We start from the raw sequence: 14,957 nt of genomic DNA on the forward strand, positions 1-14,957 counted from the left end.
CAGTTTTATGTCGGATGGAAGGTGTTTAATATAAAAACTGCGCGTGGATTTCAATCCGAGGAATACTTTGTGTTTTAATTTGAAGTTGTTTCCCGCGCAATGCCCGAGCAGCGATTGGTTGTTGAGTGTGCAGCGAGCCAATGGGCTGCGCGCTCTGCGGTGGCGTCATACTGGGCGGGGTCTTCGGGCGATGTGGAAGGGGTGTGACGCCGACGTCAGGGGAGGTGTGAGGTGACGCGTTTCCTGCCGCCATATACCGGTTTTTGACCAAGAGAGCTGTGAGGTGATCCGCTAAAGACTCCTGACCCAACGACCGCTCGGGATCCCGGTGTTCCGTCTATGGCCCGTCCCCGCTCGCTGGTGTCGCCGCTGCTGAGCGGCGTGTTCTGTCAGTGTGATACATTGGGGGGCGCTGCGCACAACACACACGAGGCCCACTCTTCCCCCCTGTCCGCCGACCCGTGCGGAGGGCTCCTGTGCGGGGGGCCCGAGCAAGAGAGGCGCCTTCACATCCTCTTTCAGGTGCTCGACGTCAACAAGGACGGCGGCATCTGTGTCAATGACCTGGCCGAGGGCCTCAAGAGGCTCGGGGTACACCGGACCGAACTAGAGCTCAAGGTAAGAGATTGCTGTTTGGCTGAGGGGGGCGAGGACTACAACTCCCAGCATCCCCTGCGGGCTCACCGCCTACGCAGCACCCTTGGAGTTGTCCTGGCCCTGTACGTTGCTGTATATGGGCTCTATGGCCAGATCTATCCATGTGATCAATGTCTGCCTCCATTCACTGACACTTCACAGGCTGGACTTGTGTTCTCACATGTCAGATGAATACCACAAAAATGCTCCATTCACACCCGAGTATAGTAATTTACTGGCGTTTTTCTTTTCTTTTCTTTTTTTTTCCAGCTTTTTACAATCAAACCCTCCCTGGCCCCTTTGAATATTTGCTGAATGACCAGGCTGTTTGTGATTCAGCACTGCATCCCTTTAATTGTGTGGCCATGCGATGACATTCTCTCTCTCTCTCTCTCTCCCCCCCCCCCCCCCCAATAAAGCTGTCTTTTGGTGGTATTTGATCACCTCTGCCTTGTTTGAGGCTCCATATACACCTGATTGTGGGTGGAATTGCAGCAATTCTGCCCACAATTTCAACTTGTTGCAAAATGTGGGATGAGTTTGCTATGCCTTTACTTCTAATGGCACCGGATTCGCAACGCACTACACTTTTTGCTCAAAACGGGACATGAGAGTCTTTTGGTTGATTAGTGTGTAGTGATTTCTCCTGCGCCATCGCTGTGTGTGGGATGGAATGAATTCGAAGTCCAGCTGCTGCAAACACTCAGTAGCTTTGTAGTTTCTGTAATTTGTGAAATGTATGAAATGAATGGTGTTGCACAGCACCATTCACTTCATAGTCCTTTTGGGCGACAGTGTTGTGTTTTACCAACAGTCGCAACAATTGGGCTGTCATTAGAAGTAATGGAATCGCAAACGCGTCCCAGCAATTTGCAGCAATTTGGAATTGTGGCAATTCCATTCACGATCAGAGATGAATGGAGCCTAAAGGTGCACTAATCAGACTGGGGGCTCAATTCACTAAAGAATATTTTATGGCTTTGGATCCTGTGACTATTCTCTTATGAGATAGTGAAATTACATTTTCAGCATCGCCTTACGAGTTATTTACATCACAAACCAATCTCGAGGTGTATATAACTCCTAAAACAGCATTAAAATCTATTCACATCGGCTCCATTCACAGCCAAGCATACTGGAATCGTGGCAGGGCGCGTTTGAGCCCCCAGTCTGATAACTTGAAAATATATGCCAAAATTTTAGCCACTAGATTGCAGCTGCTGCTTCCCAGTCTCATACACCTGGACCAGGTGGGGTTTTTTAACCACTTCAATACCAGGCACTTAAACACCTTCCTGCCCAGACCAATTTTTAGCTTTCAGCGCTGTCGCACTTTGAATGACAATTGCGCGGTCATGCTACACTGTACCCAAATGAAATTTTTATCATTTTTTTTCCCACAAATGGAGCTTTCTTTTGGTGGTATTTGATCACCTCTGCGGTTTTTATTTTTTGCTAAACAAATAAAAAAATACAGAAAACTTTGAAAAAAAAAAATGTTTTTTTTTTTTTTTTTGTTTCAGTTTCAAAACTTTGCAAATAAGTAAGTTTTCTCCTTCACTGATGGGCACTGATGGGGTTACACTGATGGGCAATGATAAGGTGGCACCAATGAAGTGGCACTGATGAGGTGGCATTGATGGACACCGATATGTGGCACTGATGGGCGGCACAAATTGCCACTGATAGCTGGCACAGGTGGGCATGGGTAGGCGGCACAGGTGGGCATGGATGGGCACTGATAGGCGGCACAGATGGGAACTGATAGGCGGCATTGTATTATAATATATTGTACTAATGGATGCCAATCAGTGATGCCCATTGTGGGCACTGATTGTCGCCCATTGTGGGCACTGATTGTCGCCCATTGTGGGCACTGATTGTCGCCCATTGTGGGCACTGATTGTCGCCCATTGTGGGCACTGATTGTCGCCCATTGTGGGCACTGATTGTCGCCCATTGTGGGCACTGATTGTCGCCCATTGTGGGCACTGATTGTCGCCCATTGTGGGCACTGATTGTCGCCCATTGTGGGCACTGATTGTCGCCCATTGTGGGCACTGATTGGAATCCCTGGTGGTCTAGGGTGGCATACCTTGTCCTGGGCATCCCTGGTGGTCTGGTGGCGTCCCTGGTGGTCCAGTGTGGGCATCCTCAGGGGGGCTGTGCTGATAATCGATCAGCACAGACCCCCCCCCCCCTGTCAGAGGAGCAGCCGATCGGCTCTCCTCTACTCGCGTCTGACAGACGCGAGTGAGGAAAAGCCGATCACCGGCTTTTCCTATTTACACTGTGATCAGCCGTGATTGGACACGGCTGATCACGTGGTAAAGAGTCTCCGTCGGAGACTCTTTACCGAGATCGTAGTTGCCAGCTGTCAGACTGACACCCCGCAACAATGATCGCCGCGATGCGCGCCCCCGGGGGCGCGCAGTGGCTCATAATCCTGATCACGTCATATGACGTCCGGTCAGGATTATGCAACCACTTTGCCACCGTCTATTTGTTATAGGGCGGGCGGCAAGTGGTTAAGTAGCCGTTAGGCAAGGGCCAAAACCCTGCTTCTTACCAACTATGCCCGCACCCATGATGTCCCTCTATGCTTTTTCGTCAAAAGGTATTCGACCAGGTCGACTGGCAATTCCTCCAAATGTCTCTGAAGCAGATAAATGCTATCCTGAATTCTGTCCCTTTTTTACTCCTCTCCTTCTGTTAGAATTGGGTTGAATGGTTGATTGTTGCCTACATTTGCTCTCTTTGTGGATGACCTGTTAATGTTTGTAACCCAACCCCATCTATCCTTACCACATATAATGTGGGAATTCATGAGGTTTGGGAAGCTGAGCAATTTCTAAATGAACCATCCCAAGTCAGAAAACATCACACTGTCCCAGGAGGTCCTCTGCCAAGTCTCCACTAAGAATTTATTTAAAACAGGTTCCACTTCCAGTCTTCCACCCATTACCTCAGAATCCAAATATCTGCAGAATTATTAATTATTCTCTTAGCTATGCTCCCCTTCTGCTTGGAACCAAGACGGATCTCTCAAACTACACAAACGCCTATTGTGGCTAGGCAGGGTGAATGCCCAAAAAATGGAAGTCCTCCCTCGGTTTCGTTGTTCCAGACCATTTCCATACCCTCCTATTTCTTTAAGAAGCTCTGCCAACTATTCTCCTTTATCTGGGGAGGGGCTCATCCTCGGATATGCTATGGCAGTGGTCCCCAACCTTTCTGGGACCGGTTGCGTGGAAGAAAATTGTGGCAAGGCCCGGGGTGGCGGAGGTTAGGGATGGCACGCGATTTTTCGTGGGCAATTTGTCAGCGCATTATTTCTTTATTACTGTTATTACATTGTAGTATTAAATGAAATTGTTCAACTCACCATAATGCAGAATCAGTGGGAGCCCTGAGCGTGTCACTTGCCATGTCGCCTGCCACCATAGTTGCATAGTAATGTTGAATAAAGACACCAGTCCATCCAGATGTAGTAAAACCGCCACAGATGAAGGTAGCCCCCGCCCCACAGATGAAGGTTATTTTTTTTTTTTTCTCCTGAAATATTGCATTTCCTAGACCTTTGCGGTAATTTATGCGACATAAATTGAAACTACCATTTTATTCTCTATTTTATTTATTTTATAAGTGTCTGATTTCAGAAAATGTTTGGGGTTTTGTGTAATCTTCAGGCCTAAAATGATTTTATTTTTTTAATTGTGCAAAACACAAATGGCTCTGGCAGCCAAAGGGCTAAAGTATAACTAAAGGCAAAACTTTTTTTTTTTATTCCCAATACAATTGAAAACCTGTCAGGCTTTTATTGCTGTCTATTGTCCCCATTAGGGAGTTTCACTCTATCTGTCCTGTTTACCATTATCATTGAAAGTGAGAGAAAATCCCAAATTTTATATTGCCCCCCAGAAAATTAATAGGGGACACTGGTTTTAGTGATCTGTTTGGCTTTGGGAGAGAAGTGAAGGGAAATCTCCCCAATGACAGTTGTCTTTTATTGGTGGAAGGATTTTTATTTTTAAGTTCTATTTTCAATCTATGTGACATTAAGGATCCATGCTCACTAGAATTATAAAAACTACAAAAAATTCTGACTGATGTTCTGACTTTTAGGAGCTTTAACCACTTCAATACCAGACACTTCCCCCCTTCCTGCCCAAGCCAATTTTCAGTGTTGTCACTTTTTAAATGACAATTATGTGGTCATGCTACACTGTACCCAAACAAAATTTTTATCATTTTGTTCCCACAAATAGAGCTTTCTTTGGGTGGTATTTGATCACCTCTGCGTGATAAACAAAAGACCGAAAATTTGAGGAAAAGTTTTATATAATTTTAGAAATGTTTACTCCTTTTCTGATGGCTCTGGCAGGCATTGATGGACACTGGCATATCCCTGGTAGGCGTTCTGGGTGGGCATCTGCTGGGTGGGGGGTGGCTGTGCTGATAAACAAAATAGGGGGTAGATTTATGCTTTGTATGTATGTATGTATGTATGTATGTATGTATGTATGTCTACATCACCCCTTGCCTAGATGGATTTAATATATTTCTCTGGTAGTTCTGTAAGTAACACACACTGACACCCATTTTTTTTTTTTTGTCCTCCTTCCACCCCAATGTTTTATGTTGCTGTGCCCACATGCCACTATCTTGACCTAACCTCCATCCATGTTCAGACGCCACCAGTTCTATAGGACCTGGCAGAGCTAACCCCCGACAAGTCATGTTTGCAGGTTTTCCTTTTATCTTGCATAGGTGCTTTAAATCTCAGTTAATGGCTTGGTACTTTGGACAGCTGTTTTTATCTGAGAAATTCCTAAAACGTGGCCTGTTGGGTACTTGAAGACTGAGGTTGAGCATAGCTGCACTAGATCCTGCAGGGCATTTGCAGTTCTATTAAGCTTATGCACATTTGCTTCCATACACATGTAAATTACTGACCTGGGATGCAGATTTCTGTGTTGCTTTTATGCATCTTAACGCAGCAAGTCTACTGATCTTAATGCACCGTGCAAAGGCCCATCGAACACTAGAACTGCATTCAGATTTAATTTAAAAAAGAAACTGGTGCTGATTTAAAAAAAAAAAAAAAAAAGAATTTGTTCATTTAGTGCTTATTCACACTAACTGCACTGTTGCTTTTTATTTTTTGGTTCAGTTTGTTTCGGTTCGGTTTTACACCCATCCCCCATCAGGAAAATGGACCTGGCCACAGTTGATTAATTGTGCCCTTTTTGTGAAGCTACATGCCTTGTGAGAAAAATCGAATGGTCCAATTTGCTAAAGCAGGGGAAAAAAAATCCTTCCTGATCCCCCAAGAGGCAATCGGATTTGTCCCCAGATCAACTTTTACCCATAAATGTTAGTACCTGGTTATATTATGTACACTTAGGAAATAATCCAGGCCTTTCTTAAAGCAATCTACTGAGCTGGCCAGAACCACCTCTGGAGGGAGTCTATTCCACATTTTCACAGCTATTACTGTGAAGAAACCTTTCCGTAGATCTTTTCCTCTAGACGTAAAGAGTGCCCCCTTGTTCTTGACTGTGAAGTGAATAACTCCACACCAAGTTCACTATATGGACCCCTTATATATTTGTACATGTTGATCATATCACTCTTAAAGTGGAGGGCCACATTAAAAAAAGCATTAATATTCTTCAGAAAATATAAAAAATAAATTTTTACCTGTCCAGAAATCCCTGTTGCTAGGCTGTCTTCCTAATCTGCCTTCTTCCCGCTGCTCTGTGATCTTCGGTCTTCCTCCGCGCTGTCTTCTGGGTAATGGGGCGCGCTGTGTTCTGGGAACTGTGTGTTCCTTAACACAGCGCTTCCCATTCACAAAGCGCCGCGTGCATGCGCAGTAGGAAACGGGCAGTGAAGCCGCAAGGCTCCACTGCCTGTTTCCCTTAGTTTGAATGGCAGTGCTGGGACCCGAGAGCCATGTCAGCCTCGGCGGCCGACATCGCGGACGCCCTGGAAAGTCAAGTCTCTGTATTAAAAGTCAGCAGCTACTTTTGTTTCAGCTGCTGACTTTTTTTTTTTTTTTTTTTTTTTTTTTTTTTTTTTAGGGCTGAAACACCGCTTTAATCTCCCCTTCTCAAGAGCGAATACATTCAGTTCCTCTAATCTTTCCTCCATAGCTGAGCTCCTCCATGCCTCTTATCAGTTTGGTTGCCCTTCTCTGCACTTTCTCCAGTTCCCCCATATCCTTTTTGAGAACTGGTGCCCAAAACTGAACTGCATATTGTAAACCCTTACAAACCACTTTGACCTACAGGTAAGCATAGATTAAGGCTTACCTGTAGGTCCAAGAAATATCTCCTAAACCTACACGTTTAGGAGATCTTTACTAAAAGACAGTCACTGCTGTCTACGGCGCATGCGCCATAGACAGCAGCTCGCAGGCGCACTAAACTGACCAGTGTCAAGGCTCAGCAGCCATGATATACTATGGTCAGCCTACAGGGGGAGTGTAGTACCAGGCAAGGGTCTGCCAGGTATTTCAGGTGATACAGGGGACCAAATTACACAGCACAACCATTGCTTTAACTTCTTGCCAATCAGTGCATGATGAGATATGTCGGCACAATGGTATGGCTGTGCAAAAGGGTGTACAGGTACGTCCCTCTTTAAGATGCAGCCTTGTGGGTGTGCGCTCGCCGCATACTCTGACAGTGGGTCCCACCGACTATGTCCGCCGGTGTCCCGCGACACACTTAACCCCTTGATCGCCACCCTAGTGTTAAACCCCCTTCCCTGCAAGTGTCATTTATACAGTAATCGGTGCATTTTTATAGCACTGATTGCTGTATAAATGACCGGTCCCAAGTGTCTGTGTCCACCATAATGTTGCAGTCACGTTAAAAATTGCAGCTCGCTGCCATTTCTAATGCCATAAATCAATCCCCCCCCCCATATTGTATGTATGTATGTATGTATAAATATATATATACACACACGCGCAATGATTATTTTCATAATCTATTAGTTGACCAATTATTGTTTCGGTTAATAATCTTAGTTAATATGTAAAGTTTAAAGGCAATTTATTGTTAAATATCCTCTATAATGCAGTCGTAAATATAAATAACCAACTATATGGTTTTGGAGCAAAATGGCTAATCCACTCTGAGAATAACAGAAGAGATATACTGTCTATACTATTAGAGGAGAGATCCTGTATATACTATTATAGGCTAAATACTCTATATACTATTAGAGGAGAGAGATACTATTAGAGCAGGGCTCGACAAAACCTGGGCGCCAGGTCGCATTTGTCACTAGAATTAGCAACCGGAGGCAGCACAGCTGGGGGTATCCTGCCTCCGTTTTTTTTTTTTTATTCTAACACCCTAGAGCAGGGGTGCTCAACCTGTGGCTCTCCAGCTGTTGCAAAACTACAAGTCCCATCATGCCTCTGCCTCTGGGTGTCATGCTTGTAGCTGTCGGAGTCTTGCTATGCCTCATGGGACTTGTAGTTCCGCAACAGCTGGAGAGCCACAGGTTGAGCACCCCTGCCCTAGAGAATAAAATGGCGGCCGTTGCAATACTGTCTGTCACACCATATTTGCGCAGCGGACTTACAAGCACCCTTTTTTTTGGGGGGGAAAAAATGTAATAAAAAATAAGACAACAGTAAAGTTAGCCCAATTTTTTCTTTATATTGCGAAAGCTAATCTTACGCCGAGTAAATTGATACCCAACATGTCATGCTTCAAAATTAAGCCCGCTCATGGAATGGCGACAAACTTTTACCCTTTAAAATCTCCATAGGCGACATTTAAAAAAAATTCTACAGGTTGCATGTTTTGAGTTAGAGGGGGGTCTAGGGCTAGAATTACTGCTCTCGCTCTACCGATCACGGTGATACCTCGCATGTGTGGTTTGAACACCGCTTTCATATGCGGGTGCTACTCACATATGCGTTCGTTTCTGCACGCAAGCTTGACAGGGCGCGTTTAAAATTTTTTATCAACTTATTTTTTTAATTTGTTCTTTTAAAAAAAATAAATAAAAAACACTTTTATTCCTATTACAAGGAATGCAAAAATCTCTTGTAATAGAAAAAAGCATGACAGGTCCTCTTAAATATGAGATCTGGGGTCGGAGAGACCTCAGATCTCATATTTAAACTAAAAGGCAATTAAAAAAAAAAATTGTCATTTGAAAAATAAAATGTCCCTAAAGAGCTGTGGGCAATGACTTGGTGACAGGTGGGGGGCGGCGCTGGCTGGCTATCTTCCCCTCACTCGTCTCCATGTCAGACCAGGGACAGGTCCGGATCGCTGTTACGGACCTGGCTCCTAGGGTCTAAGCAAATTTGTCAAGCCCTGTATTAGAAGAGAGATATAGTGTGTGTGTGTATATACTAGTAAAGGGTAAATCATCGTAATTGGAAAAAAATATATATATTTACATTTCTGGGGGGTATTATAGCAAAAAGTAAAATATTGCTTTTCAAAAATGTTACTGTATAATGGTATGCATAGTAAAATATGCTATTGACTTTGTAGTCAAAGGCTTTTCTTACTCATTTCCTAAGTGTTTGATGACTTTTGGAAAGGTTTCTATAGAAACACTGATTATTTCTTTGTTTCTTAGGGATTTCAATCTTCTAATCCCTGCTTTTGTGGCACCAGTTTAATTGGCAAACATTGACTAGCTAAGTGTATGGTAGATTTCACCCCCACCCCCTTTGTCTATCTATAGAAGTAATTACATAAATACTGGTCTAATAAACTAAACAAGGAAACTTTACCAGTATAGTTTCATGTAATGTGACTTTCAGCCTCGTCTTTCCTCCAGGGATGAGTCATTAGGACTGCAAGGCCACAACTAGACAGATTACTGGAAGTGTGGTGTGTTTGTTTGTGTTTTTTTTTTTTTTTTAAAGACTAAACAAGCCTACTTCTGTTCTTTGGCTCAAATGGATTTTCCTCAATAATAGCCAAGCTCCATCCTCCATTAACTAATGGCTGTCCATTTCTTCACGTGTGGATTGACATTTTGGTATTGGAAGACCCATTTAAGACTTGGAAGTCTTGAAGGTTTACATTGGACCTGATGTAAGGTTTATTTAATTAGAGAAAGCTCATTAAATCCTAAGATAGTCGGCTTATTGGAAGCCATTCAGGAATGCTTATTAAAGGTTTGGTAATTTGTACACTGGGGCAAAGGAAGCATGCCTGTCCATAACAGCTAATCTGACATATAGGAGTTGATTTACTAAAAAGCAAATCCACTCTGTACTGCAAGTGCGCTTGGAAGTGCAGTCGCTGTAGATCTGAGGGGAAGATCTGAAATGAGGGCAATCTGCTGATTTTATCATCCAATCATGTACAAGCTAAAGTACTGTTCATTTTCCTTGCATGCCCCCCTCGGATCTACAGCGAATGCACTTTGAGTAGAGTTGCCTTTAGTAAATAACCCCCATAGTGTCTTAGGTTATATTAAACGTGTGGGGTTTTTATTTTAATTTTTTTTTCTTCCTAGTAGAGGCTTGTTGCTCATTTGTTAAAGTGATTGTAAATGATCACCTGGTTCAAATCCCAACCATGACACTACCTGCCTGGAGTTTGCATGTGATCCCTGTACCTGTGTGGGTTTCCGCCGGGTACTCCGGTTTCCTCCCACACTCCAAAGACATGTTTGTAGGTTAAAGGGGAGAAGGGGGTGTGTTGCGCTTCCTTAGATACCATGAAAGAGATAAACTCATGTGATAAATAGAAACTATCAGTTCTCCAAAAAATGTGAATAAAAAAGTGCAATAGTGCTTAGTATGTGATACTTAAAACTTATAAATTGCATTCAAATAAACATCTAATATATATATTCCAGTGTCTAAAAAAAAATAGGCAAAAGATGTGTCTACAAATTATTATTGCAATGTGTATATAGAAAAAAGTTGAAACGTCTAAAATAAAACTGCAAACAAATATATACCAATAAATCAATGTGATAATCTAAAAAAGATTCTATGAATACTTTGTGCAAAAAACAGATAAACGATAATATATTCCTTGATAAAAAGGAAACCGAGTAGCAGTAAAATAGCAGCAAAGAATTGTGAATCTCGATAAAGTGTCCCATACACAGTCCAATCGTGCAACTCTAAGGTGTGATTTTCACAACCAAACATAAAGTGCAATGTGCCAAGGAAGTTTTCCTCCAAATGGTATCCTGTGTCAGTGCTGGTATTCCTAAATACCTCACAGCTGTAAGGTATACAGCAAGACAACAGATTTGCAGGGGGAATTCCGGGGGGTCAACTAGGCTGTGACTGGGACCTCTGACAGTGCCGCTCTTCCTTGCAGTTTTGGCCGACAGGCAATGCTCAAAATAACAAGTGAGAGATATCCTCCATGGTGTAGTAATTTAAAACGAACGATTTATTTGTAAAAATAAAACTACTCACAAACAGGAGCGAATAAGCAGGCAAACACAGCTAAACAGATCGGTGGATGGTACGAACGTCACTTCCGATTTCCTACACGTTACGTCACGAATGGACTTCAACTGGGATAGTTCTAAAGGGATCGGAGGTGCTTTATGAGAGTATTGGGCGGATCACGTCTGCCCACTGTTTCCGTAACTAGAGTGTGTAATCACACAAACAAGCAGTAGAATCGCCCAGCATTAGATAGGTTAATTGGATCCTGTCTAAATTGTCCCTAGTATGTATAAATGTGAGCTGGGGGTCTTGGAGTGTAAGCTCCAAGAGGGCAGGGACTGATGTGAATGTATATTTAAAGCGCTGCATAAATTGATGGCGCTATATAAGTATCTGAAATCGTCTTTGTAAAACAATCCATTCCATTTTAAAATGGAAATGAGAGGCAGAACATCTCTTCCCCTCCCCCCCCCCCCCCCCCTTTTTTTTTTTTTTTTTTTTTTTTTTTTGCGCACCGCTCACTCCTGCATTGCCAGCATTGTTCTGATTCAGTTCTTGTGAGGTTTTATCTGTCATAACTTTGCCCATATTACTTGTACAGCAGTGCTGATTCATGCAAACTAGCCAGGAAGTTTTCAGCTTTTTATTCAGTAAAGTGAAAGTTTGGTTGTCGAATATATGGCTGCTTCCTTTTCTACCTGAGCAGTTTTACCGGCTTCTAGGGCCTAAATGAATGGATGTTTGTAGAGTGACAGATGCTGGATAAATATTGGCAGACACATCAGCTGTGATAGGTTAGGTTAGAAATATGCAGTTCTTGTTTGTTACACGCAAAGTAAACATGGCTATATCAGCGCTTCAAACATTCCATTATCTCTCTCAGGAAAAATGTATTGCGTCAAAGTGACTGTTGCTGGAATGGAAACCTTGATCACCAAGACGTCTGTTTTCCCCTGGAGCCGAGCTGTGTGTGTGTGTGTGTGTGTGGTGTCTCATGTGAAGTAATGTTAATGGCCTCCTTTCCCTAAACAATAGAATGAACAGCATGACGTGAGGATGCCCCAGGGCCTCTCCAATTCCAGGGATGTCTGAAATAACATGGAGATGACTCAATTCATTACCATAGGAAATGCTAATTTGCCCTTCCCCCCATTCCCACCCTGCTGAAACATACACAGGAGTCTTTCTATACATGCAGCAGAATACAGGTATCTATAGTTTAGAGCAGTGTTTCTCAACTCCAGTCCTCAAGGCGCTCCAGCAGGTAATGTTTTCAGGCTCTCCATTATTTTGCAAATGCGATTTGATCAGTTTCATTGCCTTGGTAATTGCCACAGCCATTTCATCAGAGGGAAATCCTGAAAACATGACCTGTTAGGGGCACCTTGGGGACTGGAGTTGAGAAACCACTTCTAAAGGCCCGTACACACGGTCGGACTTTTTGACAACAAACATGCAAATTAGCTGTTTTGGAGCAACATCCGACTGTGTGTACGCTCCATCGGACAAACTTTTTCTGTTTTCATCGGACTTTTGTTGGCTCTGCGAACGGACAAACTTTTTGACAACAGAAGTCCGATGGAGCAAAGTCCGACCGTGTGTATGCAAAAGCATCGGACTTTTGTACAAGGTACAAACACGCATGCTCAGAACCATTGCAAACGATCAGACTACAATACAGAAGTTGACCAAAGGTGGCGCTGGAGTCATTGAACGTCCTCTTTTGAAGCGGCGTCAGTACGTTGTGACGTCATTACGTTCGTGTTTGTTGTCAAAAAGTCCGACCGTGTGTATGCAATACAAACTTGTGGACAACACACTTTGTACAAAAGTCCACGGAAAAGTTTGTACAAGTCCGACCGTGTGTATGGGGCTTAAGGGGGAGTTGTGTGTAATCTTGGCAATCTTTTATTGAACAAGGTGCATTCCTTGGCTTGATTGTGTAATTTGCCTTATGTGGGACACTTGTGTCTAGTTTGCCATAACCTCCTATATGTTGGTTGTCCTTGTTGTAATCCATTCTCCTATCCTTGCTATTTCACCCTTTTTGTAGTATGTTGTGCTCTGCATGTATACCCTGAGCGGTCTGCCTGTGTGAAAGGGGCCTAAAGCTTTAAAGTATAACGAGGCAAAACTTTTTTTTTTTTTTTTTTTTTTTTTTATTTGTGTGATGGATTCAAAGGGAGTTTTTCAGGTTTATTGTAGCAGTGTCTCTGCTAGGGAGATTCATTGTCTTTTAGTCATGTTTTTTTTTCATGTAAAGTAAAAAAAAAAAAAAAAAAATCATTCATTGGGGGTTGACACAAAACAAGAATAGAGAAGAAATCTTCCAATGGGGGACACTAGTTCAGGTGGTATTCCAGGATTTTCTCACTGTGGAGGCATTTCCTCACTTCCTGTTTTGGCTATGGTACAGGAAGTGAAGGGAAATCTCCCTGCTTGGACACAGGTGGCAAAAACCCTTCAGAGGTTATAACCCTCCCATAGTCCGTCCAGGTGGGGTTCACTCTTTATACTTTGAAGGCCCCATGCGGGCAAGAAGGCTAACATGGAGGTGTGTTTAGAGTCAGAGGGGGAAGAAAAATCCTAAAGAACACTTTTTTTAATGCTCATTGTGCATGAGACATTAAAGAGGGAGTAAAGGCACTGGCATTAAAAAAAAAAAAAAAAAAAAAAAAATATGCAACCTGCAAGGCAAAGGCATAATGAGATAGCATACTAGCTCATTATGAATAAATTACCTGAAAACGAAGCCCCCAAAGAGGTCCTCCTTCACCGCTGCCATGTATCCTGCCGGGTCTCGCTGCTCCGGCGCTGTGATTCGCCAGAGCCGCGATGTCACTCTCACGCATACGCAGGGGAGCCACCACAAGAGGCATATTGCCGTTATCTGCAGCGTGGTCTGCGTGCCGTGCATGCAGACAGCGGTGCCTCTTTTTGTAAATGTCTCCTAAACCGTGTAGGTTTAGGAGATATTTCTTGGACGTACAGGTGAGCCTTAATCTAGGCTTACCTGTAGGTCAAAGTGGTTTGTAAGGGTCCTGCTGAAACATACACAGGAGTCTTTCTATACATGCAGCAGAATACAGGTATCTATAGTTCAGAACAGTGTTTCTCAACTCCAGTCCTCAAGGCGCTCCAGCAGGTCATGTTTTCAGGCTTTCCATTATTATCAGTGCTGATCCGCCCCGTGGATATCCGCTTGCTCAGCGGGGATCGCCGGAGCGATCTCCGCTGAGCAGGAAGATGACAGGTCCGTCTCTGCACACTGCGCAGGGACGGACCTGTCACAGCGCCGCTCTCCCCTATGGGAGATCGGGTGACGACGGACCGCAGTGTCTGTTATCATCCGATGACGGATGGAAAAATAGCTTTTTCCTCCGTGTCACTTTTTTCGGATCGGAGCAGGTCGGATGTCAGCGGACTTGTCACTGCTGACATCCGACGCTCCACAGACCTCTATGGAGCATCCGTTCAGGTCCGCCTGAAAAACTGACAGGTGGACCTGACCGGATCGTCCGTGTGAAAGGACCCCAAGCGAAAGGATCACACTGCTTTCTACTTCATATGCTGCTATACCATCAATTTAGTCATTTAAAAGTAATGAGCTGAATGCATGTTTTATCTTTTGAGGTGTGAAAGCATGAATGTTTGCGATCTAGTCTATTCTGTAGGTGTCACAAGAAACTCAATGGATTGTGCTCATGTGCAACACTAATTGCACTGATTGTGGTTACATCCTGCTCCCACCTGCTGAGTTTGCGTGTTTTTACTGTGATGGAAGATACTTTATGTGCACACACATGGGCTCTAAATCACACAAGTCGCTGTCTGACCATGGTGGCTTTTTTGGGTGCTTTGTTCTCGGGTAAGTTATTCATAATGAGCTAGTATGCTGTGCATACTAGCTCAT

The 14,957-nt window shown here is 43.6% G+C and overlaps 1 protein-coding gene across 2 annotated transcripts in view; it reads left to right on the plus strand.

The window, feature by feature from the left end:
• Nucleotides 1-223: 223 nt before the first annotated feature.
• SLC25A25 (solute carrier family 25 member 25) overlaps nt 224-14,957 on the plus strand; it is a 41,931-nt gene continuing 27,197 nt past the window's right edge. The window contains exon 1 of one of the 2 annotated variants that reach the window (XM_077478779.1): nt 224-618. In XM_077478779.1, coding sequence (XP_077334905.1) covers nt 340-618 — 279 coding nt within the window. In that variant the 5' untranslated portion in view covers nt 224-339. The remainder of the gene's footprint in view (nt 619-14,957) is intronic. The other variant, XM_077478780.1, reaches the window with a different exon arrangement.

The sequence above is a fragment of the Lithobates pipiens genome, unplaced genomic scaffold (genome assembly GCF_037356315.1).
Source record: "Lithobates pipiens isolate NorthernLeopardFrog02 unplaced genomic scaffold, aLitPip1_a1.2 Scaffold_1, whole genome shotgun sequence".
NCBI lineage: Eukaryota > Metazoa > Chordata > Amphibia > Anura > Ranidae > Lithobates > Lithobates pipiens.